The 17,668-nt window shown below is 41.3% G+C and overlaps 1 protein-coding gene and 1 pseudogene across 1 annotated transcript; one reads left to right on the top strand and one right to left on the bottom strand.

The window, feature by feature from the left end:
• The first annotated feature begins 13,870 nt into the window (after nucleotides 1–13,870).
• LOC142428145 (thymosin beta-10 pseudogene) lies at nucleotides 13,871–13,999 on the top strand (annotated as a pseudogene).
• A 507-nt stretch (nucleotides 14,000–14,506) lies between these two features.
• On the bottom strand, nucleotides 14,507–14,906 carry LOC142427750 (large ribosomal subunit protein eL42-like). The gene has a single exon (XM_075532891.1). The coding sequence runs from the start codon at nucleotides 14,860–14,862 to the stop codon at nucleotides 14,542–14,544; it is 321 nt and encodes a 106-aa protein (XP_075389006.1). The 5' UTR covers nucleotides 14,863–14,906; the 3' UTR covers nucleotides 14,507–14,541.
• Nucleotides 14,907–17,668: the final 2,762 nt, after the last annotated feature.

Here is a 17,668-nt window from a genome sequence, read left to right as displayed (position 1 = left end):
AACGCCGTGAAGGGCAGACGCCCGTAGCCTCGCGCGGGGCACGCCGGGAGCCGTAGTTCTCGCACCCCCGGCCTTCAGTCTTCACGGGGCTTCGCCGAGGAAAAGTGCACTACAACACCCAGGAAGGGCCGCGCCCGCTTCAGCCCTGGAGCTCCCGTCGAGGACAGAGGGTACACGGGAAAGCGCGCGCCGTGCTGGGGCTGTGCACACGCCTGCGCAGTTCGGCTAGTGGGCGTCAGGGTGGGCTGTTCCTTCGCCCTTAAAGGTACTAGTGAAGATGCTGTGGGACAGCGCTTGGGGGTCTTGGAAAAAGAAACAGCTTTCTTTCCACGCTCTGAAAACTCTGCCTTCAGCTCCCGAAGCTCGGATCTTCTTCTGTGTCCTCGTGCGTTAGTTATCTTAACCAGTTAGACGAGCCTGGGAGGTTGGGCAGCTTCCTATGGCTTCAACTGGATGGGAATCTTTTTGCATTGGGTGGGGACCTAAACTTGGGGGTTTTAGAAAAAAGGAAACGCCGAGGGCCAGTGAGGGCCACCCACAAAATTCCTAAATTAAGTCTTGACGGAGCCAACAGAATTGCTATGTCTTTTTAAAAAATTATTATTTTTAATCGTTTTATTAGGGGCTCATACAGCTCATCACAATCCCTACATACATCAATTGTGTAAAGCACATCTGTACACTCATTACCTTCATCATTCTCAAAACATTTGCTCTCCACTTAAGCCCCTGGCATTGGCTCCTCATCTTTTCTCCTTCCTCCCCTCTCCCCCCTTCCTCATGAACCCTTGATACTCTATAAAGTATTATTTTGTCATATCTTGCCCTGTCCGACGTCTCCCTTCACCCACTTTTCTGTTGTTCGTCCCCTGGGAGGAGGTCACATGTAGATCCTTGTAATCAGTTCCCCCTTTCCAATCCACCCTCCGTCTACCCTACCACAGAATTGCTGTCTTACCACTTTCTTTGGATCAACGTTTACAAAGCAATTTGAGTTAAAAATGCCCAGCCACGTGTTTAGCCCGCAAATAAGACTGAATTCCGAGAAGGAATGAAAAGAATTAGGCTTCTCCAGAAGTGAGGGCTGAAAGTCCTCCCCCAAATTCTCTACAGCATAATGGATGCTTGAAATCCGGGTTTGTTTGTTAAAGTGTTTTAGAAAAGTTGGCAATTTATTAAGAGAAATAAATGATAAGGCTTTCAGATTTACAGCCTCTACAACCCTAAATAAGGATTCACACAAGATGGAATCAAATTAATGGGGTAGGTTTGTTGTTTGGGGGGCAGGGGAGAGGGAACTTCACAAGCACATCTACTCGCAGTGTTAACAACAATCTGCCCTGCACGATACCTCCTGATCACTTTTGCTAAAATCTAGCAAATTTGCCTTATATACTCTCCGTTGCCTACTCTATAGAGTGAGCCCAGGGAGCCTTGGTTACAAAACTTAACCTAGCCGGAAAAGACAAAACCACTGCCCTGGGTTTGATTCCAACTCAGGGACTGTATAGTACAAGGTAGAGCTGCCACTGTGGGTTTCTGAGACTAACTCTTCATTGAAGGGGAAAGCCTTATTTGCTGCAGATTGCTGGTTGGTTTTGAACTGCAGACCTCTGGCTGTGTATTAAAAATTCTGAGCACCCCAGTTTTCGAAAGGCATTGGATAACAGTTAACAGATCAAAGTCCATTTGCAGAGTCCCCACATAGATGAAGCCTCCAGTGAACTCTTACGGATCATGAACCAAAACTCTGCCATCAAGTCAATGAAGACATAACAACCCTATAGGGCAGGGTAGAACTGCTGCTGGTGAGTTTCTTAGACTCTAAAGAAAGAGAAAGCCTGGTCTTTCTCCCTCCTTTAAGAATGCAGCCCAAGACTTGAGCATCACACCATCAGGGCCCCAAGGATATAGATAATCTTGTCCTCAGGCAGAGTGAATTAGAAAGTAGATTGCCTCCACTCCTCTCCAGTCATCCCAGGGAGGGGCAGTCTCTCTTTGGGCCTTGCCTGGGTGTGTCCTTGATGGAGGTCACCTAATGGGGACAGACAGGGGAACACATAGTCATGAGTCATTCTCTACCAATCTCACCCTGAGTGCATTGGTTGGAGACCACAGAACAGTCTATCAGCATAATGCACGTAGTCCCATGTGTAACTGTGCTATATTGATATTTTCCTGACAATTTCCTTTGGCCTCCCATGCTCTTAAAACTTTGTATCTCAACAAAGCTCGACATCATTAGGTCCTAGTTCTAATAACCTGTGTCTTTGTTTTTGTTGCTTTTATGACTTAATAAAATGTTCGCCTTAAATAAGTTAGAGATGATGTCTCTTTTGTACCCTAAAACAGCTACTACCATAAAATTTGGTGGCTCAAACTCACCAGCCCCTCCGTGGGAGAAAAATGTAGCAGTACGTGCTACTCTGCCCTATAGAATCTCTGATTTGGAATCCACTGTGCATCAATATGTGTATCTTGTTTGCTTCAAAGTTCAACAACCTCAAGATGACCCTGAGGAACTTCCCACAGATTAGAATCTCTCTGCCTTTGGCAATACTTATGAGGCTAAGGGATGGACACTGACCTGACTGGGCATTAGGAAAATTGTTATGTGGCCAACGAAAGGGGTATATATGTTTTTTCTGTTGATATTCTTACTGATGGCCATGTTCCCTGCAATATAAGAGCCCTGTCCTCAGTAGGAATAAAAAAAGGTCCAAAAGGCAAAACAAGAGAAAGCGGATCTGCCAGCATGATAACTTGTTTCCATCTTAGAGATATTTTTTTAAGTGGTATGAGTATGTGAATCTAGCTGGGACCAATATGCTCACTTAATAGTATTCAGGGCTAATTTTTGTGGGCCTAGAAATTTTTGTAAGTCATTTAAATCAATTATTTTAAATGGCTTAAAATCAGGGAAGGTGTGTGTCAGGTGCATCCTCTCACCATAGTTACTCAGTGTGTATGCTGAGCAAATCATCAGAATAGCTGAACTATATGAAGAAGAACATCAGCATTGAAGCAAGACTTATTAGCAACCTGCAATACACATATGACACAGCCTTGCTTGCTGAAAGCCAAGAGGGCTTGAATTATCACATCCAGGTCTCGAGATTAATCAGGGCCACACCTAACATGATCAAGTGAAAAGCTTTATTGGACCAGGCAGCCTGGAGTCAGCTAGCACTCAAAACCTCTTGGCCCGAACACTACTCATGCCCAGTCTATAAAGCAACAGAATGTGGGTGGGGTGACTCCGCATTCAGGCACACGCTGACTAGGAGGATAAATAGCTAAGGAACTTCCTGCCAGTATGCCTTATGGGTGTGGACAGAAGCCCATCAAATGTTTTAACCTAGTGTCTCTCTGCGGGAAGACCAATGAGGAAATAGCAAGCTTAAGCAATGAAAAAAATACAGAACCAAGAGTCAGCAGGTTAGCAAATGAGCCTTAGAGTACTTCAGAATCACTTGCAGATGAAGATCAAGGATTGCAGCCTTCAGTGTGGATTGTGGCTCCATGTAAAGAAAACTAAAATCTCCACAACTGGACCAACAGGTAACATCCTGATATATGGAGAAAAAGTAAAAGTTGTCAAGGATTTCATCTTGCTTGGATCCACAATCAGTGTTCATAGAAGCAGCAGGCAAGATCAATAGACACATTGCTTTGGGTAAATCTGCTTCCCAGGACCTCTTTAAAGTGTTGAAAAGCAACGATGTTACTTTGAGGATTAAGGTGTGTCTGACGCAAGCCGTGGCATTTTCAGTTAGCAGCCCATTGTTTATCCCATAATGCCACCAGATTTCATTACTACGAATTATAAGTTGTCACTCAGATACAATGAAAAACACAAAGACCATCTTACAAGAACACAATTTGAGTCCATTAAGGATGCCAAAAGTGCCATTTGACATGATATAAATGAAAAATCAGAATTCTTTGCAAGAAAGCCTATGCAGATGAAGCCAAGGCTGGCAGGTAAGATTGCTGACACAGGCTACAGAGCCTGTGTTTGGCTCAAATCCAAAGAACTGGAGACCAGTAGATGATGAGCCAAAGGCAGGATCCAAATCTAACAAAAGAGCTTTGCTGGCACATCTGCACATACTGGAAGCAGCACACTCCCCCAAGGAAACTCCCTTTGAACTGTTGGCTGTGCATAGCATTTCTTAGCATCAACTTGATTCATTATATCAGAACTACCTTAGCCATCATAGTTCATCCCTTCTCAGCTTGGCACTGATCCACATCTTCTTAAAACATACATGATTGCTTTTAAACAGTAATTAAGTTTACTTCCCCCAACCTGATATAACTAACTTGTGTACACACAAAACCACACTAGCCTCATTTAAATCTTCTATTTTATAAATGAAGAAAACAAAATCTTTGATGCACACATAAAAAGAAGGAATATTAATGACAGCTACAGTCATCAGTTCTGTAACTGTTAGCAGGGTGTTGACTGGTGCTTATAGCCAATAACTCCCTGCTTCCATCACTCATCCCATAGTCCCTTTGCCATCTGCAAGCACCTCACCTAATCCCTTGTCTGATGGGGTGACTCAAACCTTCATCCTGAAGGATCTCAGTCAGTAGTAGTCAAGTGGAAAATGGTTTGCTGTCGTGTTCCATTGACTTTAATCACAGGGCATGGTGATTAAAGATACATCCTAGGGAATCTCTTGGGATCTATAAATCCTCTGTTATGTAATACCAATCAGATTTTCCCTTTTTAATCAGGATCAATTGCACCAGGCAATATAGTAAGTCCCTACTTTGCCTGTTGATTTAGAGCAGCAGTTCTCAACTTGTGGGTTATGACCCCTTTGGGGGTCGAACCACCCTTTCACAGGGGTCGCCGATCATAGCAGTAGCAAAATTACAGTTATGAAGTAGCAATGAACATAATTTTACTTTTGGGGGGGATCACCACAACATAAGGAACTGTAATAAAGGGTCGCGGCATTAGGAAGGTTGAGAACCACTGATTGAGGAGGAGTATTGTGCATCCAGGTGGAAGTAGTCTTTCCTTTGGAACTAAGACCTCCAGGCCTGCAGAGGACAGGGTCATAGGGACAAGAAGCAAAACAATTTCTAGTGAATTCCTAGAGGTTGTAGTGAGTGTTGCCACTCCGTTTTCACCCCTTGATTCCTGGCCCAGGGACTCCTGGCTTCTTTTTTTTTTGGGGGGGGGGGGGTTATTTTTATTTTATTTTTTTAAAAACATTTTATTAGGGGCTCATACAACTCTTATCACAATCCATACATATACATACATCAATTGTATAAAACACATCTGTACATTCTTTGCCCTAATCATTTTCTTTTTAATCTTTTTTTTTAATTTTAACAATTTATTAGGGGCTCATACAATTCTTATCACTGTTCATACATATACATACATCAATTGTATAAAGCACATCTGTACAGTCCCTGCCCTAATCGTTTTTTTCTTCTCTTTTCTTTTTTTACATTTTATTAGGGACCCATACAACTCTTATCACCATCCATACATATACATACATCAATTGTATAAAGCACATCCATACATTCCCTGCCCCAATCATTCTCAAAGCATTTGCTCTCCACTTAAGCCCCTTGCATCAGGTCCTCTTTTTTTTTTCCCCCTCCCTCCCCTTTCCCCCCTCCCTCATGTGCCCTTGGTAATTTATACCTCGTTTTTTTGTCATATCTTGCCCTATCCGGAGTCTCCCTTCCCCCCTTCTCTGCTGTCCCTCTCCCAGGGAAGAGGTCACATGTGGATCCTTGTAATCAGTTCCCCCCTTCCAACCCACTCACCCTCCACTCTCCCAGCATCGCCCCTCACACCCTTGGTCCTGAAGGTATCATCCACCCTGGATGCCCTGTACCTCCAGCCCTCATATGTACCAGTGTACAGCCTCTGCCCTATCCAGTCCTGCAAGGTAGAATTCGGATCATGGTAGTTGGGGGGAGGAAGCATCCAGGATCTGGGGGAAAGCTGTGTTCTTCATCGGTACTACCTCGCACCCTAATTAACCCATCTCCTCTCCTAATCGCCTCTATGAGGGGATCTCCATTGGCCGACACTTGGGCCTTGGGTCTCCATTCTGCACTTCCCCCTTCATTTAATATGGTATATATATACACATACATATACACATATATACACATATATACACACACTTGTATCGTTTTTTTTTGCATGATGCCTTATACCTGGTCCCTTGGCACCTCGTGATCGCACTGGCCAGTGTGCTTCTTCCATGTGGGCTTTTTTGCTTCTGAGCTAGATGGCCGCTTGTTCACCTTCAAGCCTTTAAGATCCCAGACACTATCTCTTTTGATAGCCGGGCACCATCAGCTTTCTTCACTACATTTGCTTATGCACCCATTTGTCTTCAGCGATCCTATTATGGAGGTGTGCAGTCAATGATATGATTTTTTGTTCTTTGATGCCTGGTAACTGATCCCTTTGGGACCACTCGATCACACAGGCTGGTGTGTTCTTCCATGTGGACTTTGTTGCTTCTGAGCTAGATGGCCGCTTGTTTATCTTCAAGCCTTTAAGACCCCAGTCACTATCTCTTTTGATAGCCGGGCACCATCAGCTTTCTTCACCACATTTACTTGTTCACCCACTTTGGCTCCAGCCGTTGTGTCGGGAGAGTGAGCATCATAGAGTTCCAATTTAATAAAAGAAGGTATTCATGCATAGAGGGAGTGTTTGAGTAGAGGCCCAAGGTACTTCCGCCACCTTAATACTTGACCTATAAATATAGACACATAGATCTATTTCCCCATCTTCCTATATATATTTGCATGTACATGTCTTTGTCTAGACCTCCATGAATGCCCTTTGACTCCTAGCTCTTTCCTCCATCTCCCTTGACTTTCCTCCTGCCCTACTACCATGCTTCATTGCTTCTTAAAGCATATGTAGCCTCCTGCATTGCGACAACCTTCAAAGATGTTCTCAAGCTAGCTGATCTAGAGATTGGGTCCTTAGAAACCAGTTAGTTCCTTCATTCTTTCAAGCCAGCAGAGCGATGATGGGAACAAGGTGACTCACTGCCATTGAGTCAATTCTGACTCACAGTGGCCCTGCAGCAAAGAGTAGAATTGCCCCTTTAGGTTTCTGAGGCTATAAATCCTTTAGGGACCAGAAAGCCTTGTCTTTCTCCTACACAGTGGTGGATGGGTTGACACTGATAATCATGCGGTTAGCAGCCCAACAGACAACCCAGCATGCCACCAAGGCTACTAAGTAACATGTTTATACCAGTGAATTCCATGAGCACAAGCAATTGCAGTATTTCATTTGCTATGAAGTGAGTCCCTTGATTGGAAGCAATACTGTGCACCAGACTATGATGGTAGAAAGGCGGAAGCATTGTATGCAGGGAAAGTAAAGCCATATCCATTGTCTGTTCTAACAAGAACAAAATCCTTCTATTTTCACCATAGAAGAGATACAATATACTCAACCTGCCACTGGCTTACTGGCTGATCTCTTTGAGAAATGGTTCTAGATCATGGACTCAGTTTAGATCCTTACTGCTGGAAGATCGGACACTCGGCAATGTCAAGTCATCCTTCAAGACGTAAAATCCACTGCCACCAAATAATTCTGACTCATGAGTATACATCCTTCTTACTGAACCCATGAATAACCTCCATTCCTGCTACCCTCAGATGCCACCTGAGCATTTCACCTACCAGGCAAAGTGAAAAATTACCGGTAGGTGCTCTACTTCAAGTTCTTCCTATTGGCAGGGAGGTTCCAGAAATGTGTTTAAATGCTACCACTGTCCTTTTGCATGTTGTCCACCTGCATATTGTATAGAACTATTTGTAAAGCAGACACAAGTGTTCTCTTCCTCCGTCCATTAACCACAAGGAACTCCCCAGGAGGCCATGGACTGTGAGAGGGGTGGTAGTGTGATGGAGTGGAGACCATGGCATTTAAGCCAGCTTATTGTGAAATTTGCTTGTGCCTTCAGGTCTTGCTAGAGACAGATATCATACATACCGCATCTATCTAACGAGAGGCTGCAGCTGTGTATGTTTGATGTTATCACTCTGTGGATCAGAGTGCATGGTGGGAAGCTCAAGCTGCATAGTGAGTTGGTGGCCTATGGTTAGATGTTCAGTGTCTACTAAGGTCCCATAATAAGCCAAAGTGGTTTCTCAAGAGGGAAGTCATTATCTGCAGAGGATAGCAGGGTTGTGCTCCAAATTGAAGGGAGTCTATGCTGCGATTCACAAATAGGGGTTTGCCAAAGGCTCCAAACTGCTTCTCTACATGCCTCAGACGCTTCAAACCCAGAGTTCCACTACGAGTGAGTCAGTTTGCAATACCGTGCTGCCCTAGATATTGCTGTTGTTGTGATACTGGTAGCTACGCCACTGGTATGTTTGTTAAAAAAGGAGCAGGGTCACCCATGGCTAACAGGTTTCAGTGGAGCTTCCAGACTAAGGACAGACTAAGAAGAAAGAGTGGGTACATGACCTCTGAAAGATTGTGCACTGAAAAAACTTTATGACTATCAGAGGAGCATTGTTCAATACTGTGCCAGATGATGAGCCTTGGGTTGGAAGCCAATCAAAATATGTTTGGGAAAGAGCTGCCTCCTCAAAGTAAAGTCGCCTAAACTTTTGGACAGTTTTTCGTTGTGGCTTCATTCACCTTCTTTAAAAATATTTCAAAGAGTCCAGAGACAAAGTGACTACCTATGAATGCCATATGACATAGAAAGCAAACCTCTCGGCATGTTACTTTTTCCCCCCAAAATAGTCATTTAGTCTTGGAAGCTTATCGATAGCAAAGTAGTTATAAAATATTAGCTAGAGAATGTAAACAAATCAGGATGTTTAGAAAGCTACATAAAATGGCAAATATATACATGTTAGCAGTGGGCACTCTGGACACGTCCATGCAAGTGAGCAGGCTTGAGGAGCAGGGCACCATTCACACAGGGAGCATGCCCTTCCAACAATAGCTAACAGAGAGTGACTAACAGAAAGGGCTTCCACACACCCAAGGCTAAAATGTTCCCTGCCATGTGCGCCCTCCACAGGGACTAACAATTCCCGGACAGCTTGTCATGAGTAAATTCTAGGCAAGAAGCAGGAAGCATCAAGTCATTGAGAATGTTGAAGATATTCACTCTTGTAAAGCTTGAGTTTCCTTTTGCTACATTTTCTTCCAAGGACATGTATAGGATCGACCCAAATGACATGGATGGAGAAAAACTTTAGGGGCCCTCATTTGCTGATAGGGCATGACTCACAAGAGAACAGCTGCAAACACCCATTAATATCGGAGTGGGGAATGTACAAAGTATGAATATAGAAAAATTGGAAGTCATCAGAAATGAAATGGAACGAATAAAGGTCTATACCCTAGGCATTAGTGAGATGAAAGGACTAATAGTGGCCATTTTGAATCAAACAATTATCTAGTCTACTCTACAAGGAATGACAAATTCATTTGAATGATGAATGTCTCCTTCATCATGCAAGAGAACATTTAAAGTCCTAGCTTGAAAGTAAAATGTTGCACATCATATGATATTATCTATATCCCTACAAGGAAGACTAGTCAATATAACTTATTCAAATTTACACACTAACCACTAAAGCCAATGATGAAGTTATTGAAGAAATTTACTAACTTGTTCAATCTGAAATTAATCAAACATGCCATCAAGATGCATAGATAACTACTCATGATTCTAATGTAAACATTAGAAACAAAAGGATTACCCCCAAAAAAAACCCTCATTACCATTAAGTTGATTTCAGTTAGTAGCTGTCCTGTATAGACTGTAACTCTTTATAGGAGAAGATAACCTCATTCTTTTTTCCCATGGAGCAACTGGTGGGATAGAACCACCTATTTTGTGATTAGCAGTTCAATACTTACTCAACAGTGCCAGTAGGGCTCCTTGGAGGAAACATTGGTAGATGGAAAATATAGGCTTGGTGAAAGAAATAGAGCCGGAGAGCATATGATACAACAACTCATTGAGAGACCGGTGATTTCTTGATGGCAAGCACCTCTTTTGTCAACAACATGCTGTTGCTGTTGTTGTTAGGTGTCACAGAACGTGTTCTGAATCTGTGTACAGCCTAATGAAACACTGCTTGGTCTTCTGCCATCCTCACAATTGTTATATTGGAGCCCATTGTTACAGCCATTGTGTCACGCCATCTTGTCAAAGGACTGCCCCTTTTTCGCTACCTCTCTTCTTGATCACGTATGACTCCTTTTTCTGGGAACTGGCCTCTCCAGATAACATGTCCAAAGTATGTGAGACAAAGTCGCATACAGCCTTACATCTCAGGAGCTGTGCTTCTTCCAGGACAGATTTGTTTGTTCTTTTGGCATCCACAGTTATTCCATTATTTTTCACCAGCACCATAATTCAAATGCACCTATTCTTCTCCGGTCTTCCTTAGTCAATGTCCAACTTTCACATGCACATGAGGCTATTGAAAATACGCTGGCTTGGATCAGGAATACCTTAAACCTCAGTCATATCCGTGCTTTTACTACTTTAAAGCGGTCTTGTGCAGCAGTTTTACCTACTGCAATGTGCCATTTGATTTCTTCACTGCTGTTTCCATGAGCATTAATTGTGGATCCAAAGATGAAATTCTTGATAATGTCAGTTTCTTCTCAGTTTATCTAGATGTTACCTGTTAATCCAGTTGTGAGGATTTTTTTTCTCTTTACATTGAGTTGTAATCCATATTGGAGGATGTAATCCTTGATCGTTATCAGCAAATGCTTCAAGTCCTCCTCACTTTCAGCATATCACAGGTTAGCAAACCTTCCTCCAATCCTAATACTGTCTTCTCCTTCACATACAGTCAGTTTCTTAGTTTATTTGCTCACCACACAGATTGAATAAATATGTTGAGAGGATGCAACTCTGATGCACACCTTTCATGATTTTAAACCACGCAGCATTCCCATGTTCTGTTTGCACAATTGCCTCTTAATCCATGTACAGGTTCCACAGTGAGATGCTCATAATTTGTTATGATCCACACAGTCAAAGGCCTTTGCATAGTCAATAAAACACGAGTAAATATCTTTCTGGTATTGTCTGCTTTTAGCCAAGATTCATCTGAAGCCAGTAAGGCTATCCCTTGCTTCAAATCCTCTTCAGAATCTGGCCTGAATTTTTGGCAGCTCCCTGTTAATGTGCTGCTACAACCATTGTTGAAAGTTGCATGATCTCCAGCAAAATTTTGTTTGATAAGTTCTGCCTTCTGTTGGGTCATCTTCCTTCAGAATCGGTACAAATAGGGATCTCTTCTAGTCAGTTAGCCAGGGAGCTGTCTTCCAAATTTTGGGCATAGATGAGTGAGTGCTTCAGTGCTTCACCAGTTTATTGTTATTCTAGCAATTGTGGGGCCTTGCTTTTGGCTAATGCCTTCCGTTCACCTTGGACTTCTTCCTTCTGTGCCACTGGTTCTTGATCATACGTTTCCTCCACAAATGTTTGGTACCAAAACCCGAAACTCACTGCCGTGGAGTAGATGCTGACTCACAGGACAGAGTATGTGGTCGTTACATAATCTATTGTCAATTTGAGACTTATGAGTGAAGGGGTGGAGTTTGGCTTGTCAACCTCATCTCATTTGGAAGTGCTGAGGAGATAAATAGTTCATTGTAGGCAGGACACACGCTCAGTCCCTGCAAGACATTCTTGTTGATAAGCCACATGGAGACAGGCTGATGACAGCCAGAACCTTGGAGCTGGAGAAGTTACGTGGACACCCCTGCCAATGCTGAGATGCTTCCACTGCCACTGGATCCACAATACTTTCCACCCATTGGCCTGTGATTGTCCTGAATTTGGCATCATTGCGTGTGTTTCATGACCCTGAAGAGGAATTTATAGATTGGTATCAGACATATGGACTAATACCAGACTTACAAACTTGATCTGGAGGACTGGGATACTTTCTCAATATTTAATTGTTCTTGTATACACAGATGAGTCACCCTGGGTTTGTCTCTCTAGTCGACTCGGATAGAACTTCCCCTGTGTGGGTTCCACGACTGTAACTGTTTACAGGAATTGAAAGCCCCATCTTTCTCCACAAAGTTGGCAAGTGTCTTTGAACTGCTGACCTTGTAAGTCACAGCCCAATGCATAACCACTACACTACCAAGACTTCTCTGTCTTTAGTACAGTGACTGTATATCCTTTCCATCTTTTTGGATATTTCCTGCATCATTCAATATTTTTCCATAGGATCTTTCAGTATTATAGCTGGAGGCTTGAATTTGATCTTCAATGTCTTAAGTTTAAGATACATTCAGTATGTTACTTTGTAGTTTTCTTTGTAAATTTCATGGGACTACTTTACTATTCTCAAGCTGCCCTTTAAAATTGTCTGTTCACCTATCTTACTTCATCATTTCTTCCATTTGCTGTAGCTACTCTATGACTAAGAACAGTTTCAATTGTAGTTTCACGTAAAATGAATCCTGGATAACTTCATGTATTTAAAAACAAACAAACAAGTTTCAGAGTCTCTTATGACATCCATTTTGATCTTTTCTTTCTTTCCTCTCTTTTTTTTTGGGGGGGGGAGTAAAACTCTATTAATTAAACCACTAGGAAAATGTATCACAGCTTTGAAATAGCAAACAGATAGGTTGTATGATCACTTCAGGTATTAAGTTGGTAGAAAGGTGACACATCCCTTGTCTAGATAAGGTATCACTGAAGCAGGAACACCTCACACGAGAGGCTTTGGGCAGAAAGCGGTATTTGGTAACAGGGGTGGCCCTCCCTTGCTCTAAAAGAGCCACAGGTCTCCCTTACCCCGGAGTCACTTGCTTTTTCTCCCTTGACTTTCCTGTTGCCAGGAGATTGGTTTAACAGGATTCTGATAACACAGGGGACAAGAAAGCAGTTGGACATGCCACCCTTTCCTCTCTTTTTAATGACCATTTGCTTTCCTCATTTATGATACCTTTGATGTTATCTCACAGCTCATTAGGTCTTCTGTAATTTTTATGTGAGTCGAATCTATTGAGATATTCTCGAAATTTAGGTGGGAGACATTCAAGGATGTCTTTTGGCTCTCATAGACTTGTTTTAATTTTATACTGCTTCAACCTGAACTTGCATATGAGCAATTATTGGTCTGTTTCACAGTCAGTCTCTAGCCTCATTTTAGCTGCTGATTGAACTTCTACTTCACATCTTTCCACAGATTTATTGGCCATTTGGAGAAATCCATGCATCTATCCCTTTTGTGTTTTGGGGAAAAAGTATATGAAAAATTCTTTTTTTTAATATATGAATAATTCTAACATACTATCTCCAACCTCATTTCTATCACCAAGGCCATATTTTCCAAATGCTTTTCCTTCTTATTTGTTTCAAATTTTTGCATTCCAATCACTAATAATTATCAAAGCATCTTGATTGTATGTTTGGTCAGTTTCATATGAAGACTTTGGTCAATTTTTTCCATTTTTTCATCACTAGCTTTAGTGGTTTATGCATAAATTTGAATTATATTTGTATTGACTGGATTTCCTTGTATGTGGTTAGATATGAACTGGTATTGGCCACCACAGTACGACAAACTGACAGACACATGGTGGTTGAACAATATAAATGGCAACCCTACACTTGGACCTGCCAAATGGAATACACAAGAATCAAATTGACTACATTTATAAGAAGAAACAATGGAGAAGCTCAATATAATTGGATATAACAAAGCTATAGGCCTACTGGGGAACATATCAATTACTCTTATGCAAGTTCAGCAGAAGGAAATTAAAACCATCCACAAGAAGGAGCTCATCTGGGAATGGGAAGCCAGGGATTGTTTTAAGAAAATGGCAGACAAGTCAGACATGGGAGAAATTGCCAGCTTCGATAAGGCCAAGCTGAAGAAAATGGAGATGAAGAAGAACATCCTGCTGACCAAAGAGACCATTGAGCAGAAGCGGAGTGACATATCTTAATCCTGGAGGAATCGCCCCCTCCATCATCTACCAGACTGATGTGGAGGAAGGGTTACCTGCAAGATGGACACGACGGACAAGCTGCACTGTGAACCCACCAACTTCCATGTCTCTGAAGGGATTTCCAAATTCTCTGATCTGCCCTAGGATACTATAGAAAATTATTTGTATGATTAGTGAAAATAAAGCATACCTCGTGGCATTAAAAAAAAAAGAAACAACAAAAAAGCCCACAAGAGTAAAAATAAGACCTTGAACGTATCCCACCTGAATTTCAAGAACAGATTTGATGCAAAAATATCATACGTGAAGAAAGCAAAAGGTCATTAAAAATATAAGAAGGAATGAGGGATGGGAAAAAAACAGGAAGGAATAAAAAAGGGGGAAAATCAAAGTGGATATGAGAAGAGACTAAAATTTCTGCAACCCCCCCAATAGTTTTATTAAGATAAAATTCACATATGATACACTTATATCGTTAAGTCATATTTTTTATGTAACATGACAACTTTTATTGTTTTGTCAATAAACCATGATGAAGCTTAGAACTGGATCACCTGGCCGTTTCTCTTCTTATCTCCTCCCAGTTCAAAATGCTTGCATCGCTTAATAGCCAACATTCTCTTATATCTGCAGTTGGGCTCAACACATTCAAGCCTCAGCACAATCTTCTTTGTTGTTTTCGCCTTCTTCCGGAAAATTGGCTTCGTCTGCCCACCGTAGCCACTCTGCTTCCTGTCATATCGTCGCTTTCCCTGGGCATACAGAGAATCTTTGCCCTTCTTGTACTGGGTCACTTTGTGGGGTTGGTGCTTGCCACACTTCTTACAGAAAGTCCGGTGGGTTTTAGGAACGTTCACCATGTTTACGGGAGCGCTACCAGCACGAAAAGAAAGCCGAGGGCCCGGAAACAGAAGTACATAGGAGATCAGTTAAGTCATATTTTAAAAGAGTTGTCTATACATCACCACAATCAATTCCAGTGCATTCTCCCCACCCCCATATTCACAACTTGCTCCCCGATTCCTCTTCAACCCTCTCCAGCCCTGTATTCCGACAAGCATCACATCAATTTTTTTAAATTAATCATTTTATTGGGAGCTCTTACAGCATCATAACATTACATAGTTCAAATGGATCAAGCATAATTATACAATAGGAATACAATCAGTTTCAAAAATTTTCCTTTCTTCTTGAACCTTTTGATATCAGGCCCCCTTTATCTAATACCTCCTCCACTCTTCCCCTCGGGAACCGTTATTGTTATACTGTTATTTTTATTCTATACCACTCTCTGAGAAAGACAGTTCAGTGGGAAAGAAGTTCAATAAGGAGGCTGCAGAACTAAACTCTACAATTAGACAACTCGACCTGATAGACATATTTAGAGTTCTCCACCCATATGCAAAAAATGCACATGCTTTTCAAGTACACATGGCATGTATTTAAAAATAGACCACATGCTGGGACACAAGTCAAGCTTGAGTAAATTCAAACATATAGAGGTCACTCAGACTTCCTTCTCTGACCACGGTGTCGTTAAGCTGGAAATCAACTAAAAGAAAGATTAAAAAAACAAAACTCAAAGGGCTACTACTTGAAGGCTGAATAACTCTTTTTCTTTCTTTCTTTTGAATAACTATTTTTCAAAAGGTGTGGGTACTGGCCCAAATTAGAGACGAAATTAGGAAGTTTCTAGAAACGAATGAGAATACAACACACAAAACCTATGGCATACAGCAAAGGCAGTTATTAGAGGATGTTTGATAATGATAAATGCACATAGGAAGAAGAAAGAGAGAGTTATGGTTGACACTCTATCACAAAACCTTCAGCAATTGGAACAAAGTCAACAGAATAATCCCTCTAATAACAAAAGAAAAGAAATCATAAAAATCAGGGTGGAAATCAATGAGTAGGAAAACAAGAAAATAGTGGAAAAAATCAACACAGTAAAAAGCTGATTCTTTGAAAAGATTAACAGAATCGACCAAGTGTTGGCAAATCTAATAAAAGATAGGAAGGCACACACATCAATATCCAGGAGGAGGGATGAAAAAGGGAAAATTACAATGGACCCTAATAAAATTAAAAGACAAAATACATAGTTCTTAAGAAGGTCTGTACTCCAATTAATACAACTTAGAAGACATGAGCAAATACTTGGAAAAGTAAACCCTCCTCAGATTATTTTATATAGACATCAAGAACTTGAGCAGACACATAGCAAAAGAATTAGATAAGGTTATTTCAGCCCGGATGGCTTCACAGGGGAATTCTACCAAGCATTCAAGGAAGAGATGACACCAATTCTACCCGAGCTCTTCCAGAGCATAGGAAAGCATAGTAAACTCCAAAACACATTCTATAGAGCTAGTATAACACTGATAACAAAACCAGAAAAGGATCTCAGAAGAATGGAGAACTGCAGGCTGATATTGCTAATGAATATCGATGCAGAATGTTCTTAAAATTTTGGCCAATAGAATACAAAAGTATATAAAACAAATAATTCTTCTTGATCAAGTGGAACTCATACCAGGGAAGCAGGGATAGTTCGCCATCCGAAATCCATCAACATTATCCATCACATTGATAAGAAAAAGGACAAGAAGCACATGACAGCATCAATAGATGCAGAAAAAGTATTTGACAACATTCAACATCCATTCTTAATTAAAACACTGAAGAAGCTGGGTTTGGAAGGAAATTACCTCAACATAATACAAATTATATATAAAAAACAACAGCCAGCATTACAATCAATGGAGAAAAGATGAAAATGTTCCCACTGAAAAAGTGAACCAAGGGTGCCCCTTGTCCCCACTTTTGTTCAACATCATCCTGGAGGTCCTAGCTAGTACCATAAGGCAATGGAAGGACATCAAAGGTACTCAACTAGGGTAAGTAGCAGTGAAACTATCATTATTTGCAGATGATATGATTCTATACAAAGAGAACCCCAAAGGCTCCACAATAATAGTGCTGGGGTGACAGAGGAATATGGTAGAGTGGCAGGATACAACAGCAAGCAGAAGTCAATTGAATTTGCTATATACAACTGATAGGATTACAGCAAAAGAGATCAAGAAAGAATTACTCTTCACAATAGCCAAGCATACATTGAAATATCTGGGGATATACCTAACCAAAAAACCAAAAGATCTGTATGAGGAAAACTGCAGAACATTATTATGAGAAACTAAAAGTGAGCTTCACAAATGGAAGAACACCCCAAGCTTATGGATAGGAAGACTCGATATTGTAAAAATGCTAATCCTACCCAAGGCACTATAAATGTTCAATGTAATACCAATGCAAATACCAGCATCATTTTTTTCAAAGAAAAGAAAAAAACTGGCTACCAACTTGATATGGAAAGGGGAAAAGCCCAGAATTGGCAAACAACTCCATAAGAAGAAGAATAAAGTGGGATGGTGTATTAGTCCAGATAGACTAGAGGAAAAAAGTCTACGGAGACTCATATGTGTATAAGAAAGAGCTTTATATAAAAGAGCAATTGTACATCAAGAAAACATCTCAGTCCAGTCCAGATCAAGTCCGTAAATCCAATATTAGCCTATATGTCTGTTACCAGTCTATAAATTCTTCAGACTCACACAGCCCGTGCAATGATGCTGAATGTAGGCAGAAAGATCACAGGCCAGT

The sequence above is a fragment of the Tenrec ecaudatus genome, chromosome 15 (genome assembly GCF_050624435.1).
Source record: "Tenrec ecaudatus isolate mTenEca1 chromosome 15, mTenEca1.hap1, whole genome shotgun sequence".
NCBI classification, from domain to species: Eukaryota; Metazoa; Chordata; class Mammalia; order Afrosoricida; family Tenrecidae; genus Tenrec; species Tenrec ecaudatus.
Note: the sequence above shows the minus strand (reverse complement) of the source record. Positions and strands in the feature narration are given on the sequence as shown.

Excerpts from the sequence above, each read along its gene's own strand:
- LOC142427750 (XM_075532891.1), bottom strand. The coding sequence starts at position 14,862 with ATGGTGAACGTTCCTAAAACCCACCGGACTTTCTGTAAGAAGTGTGGC.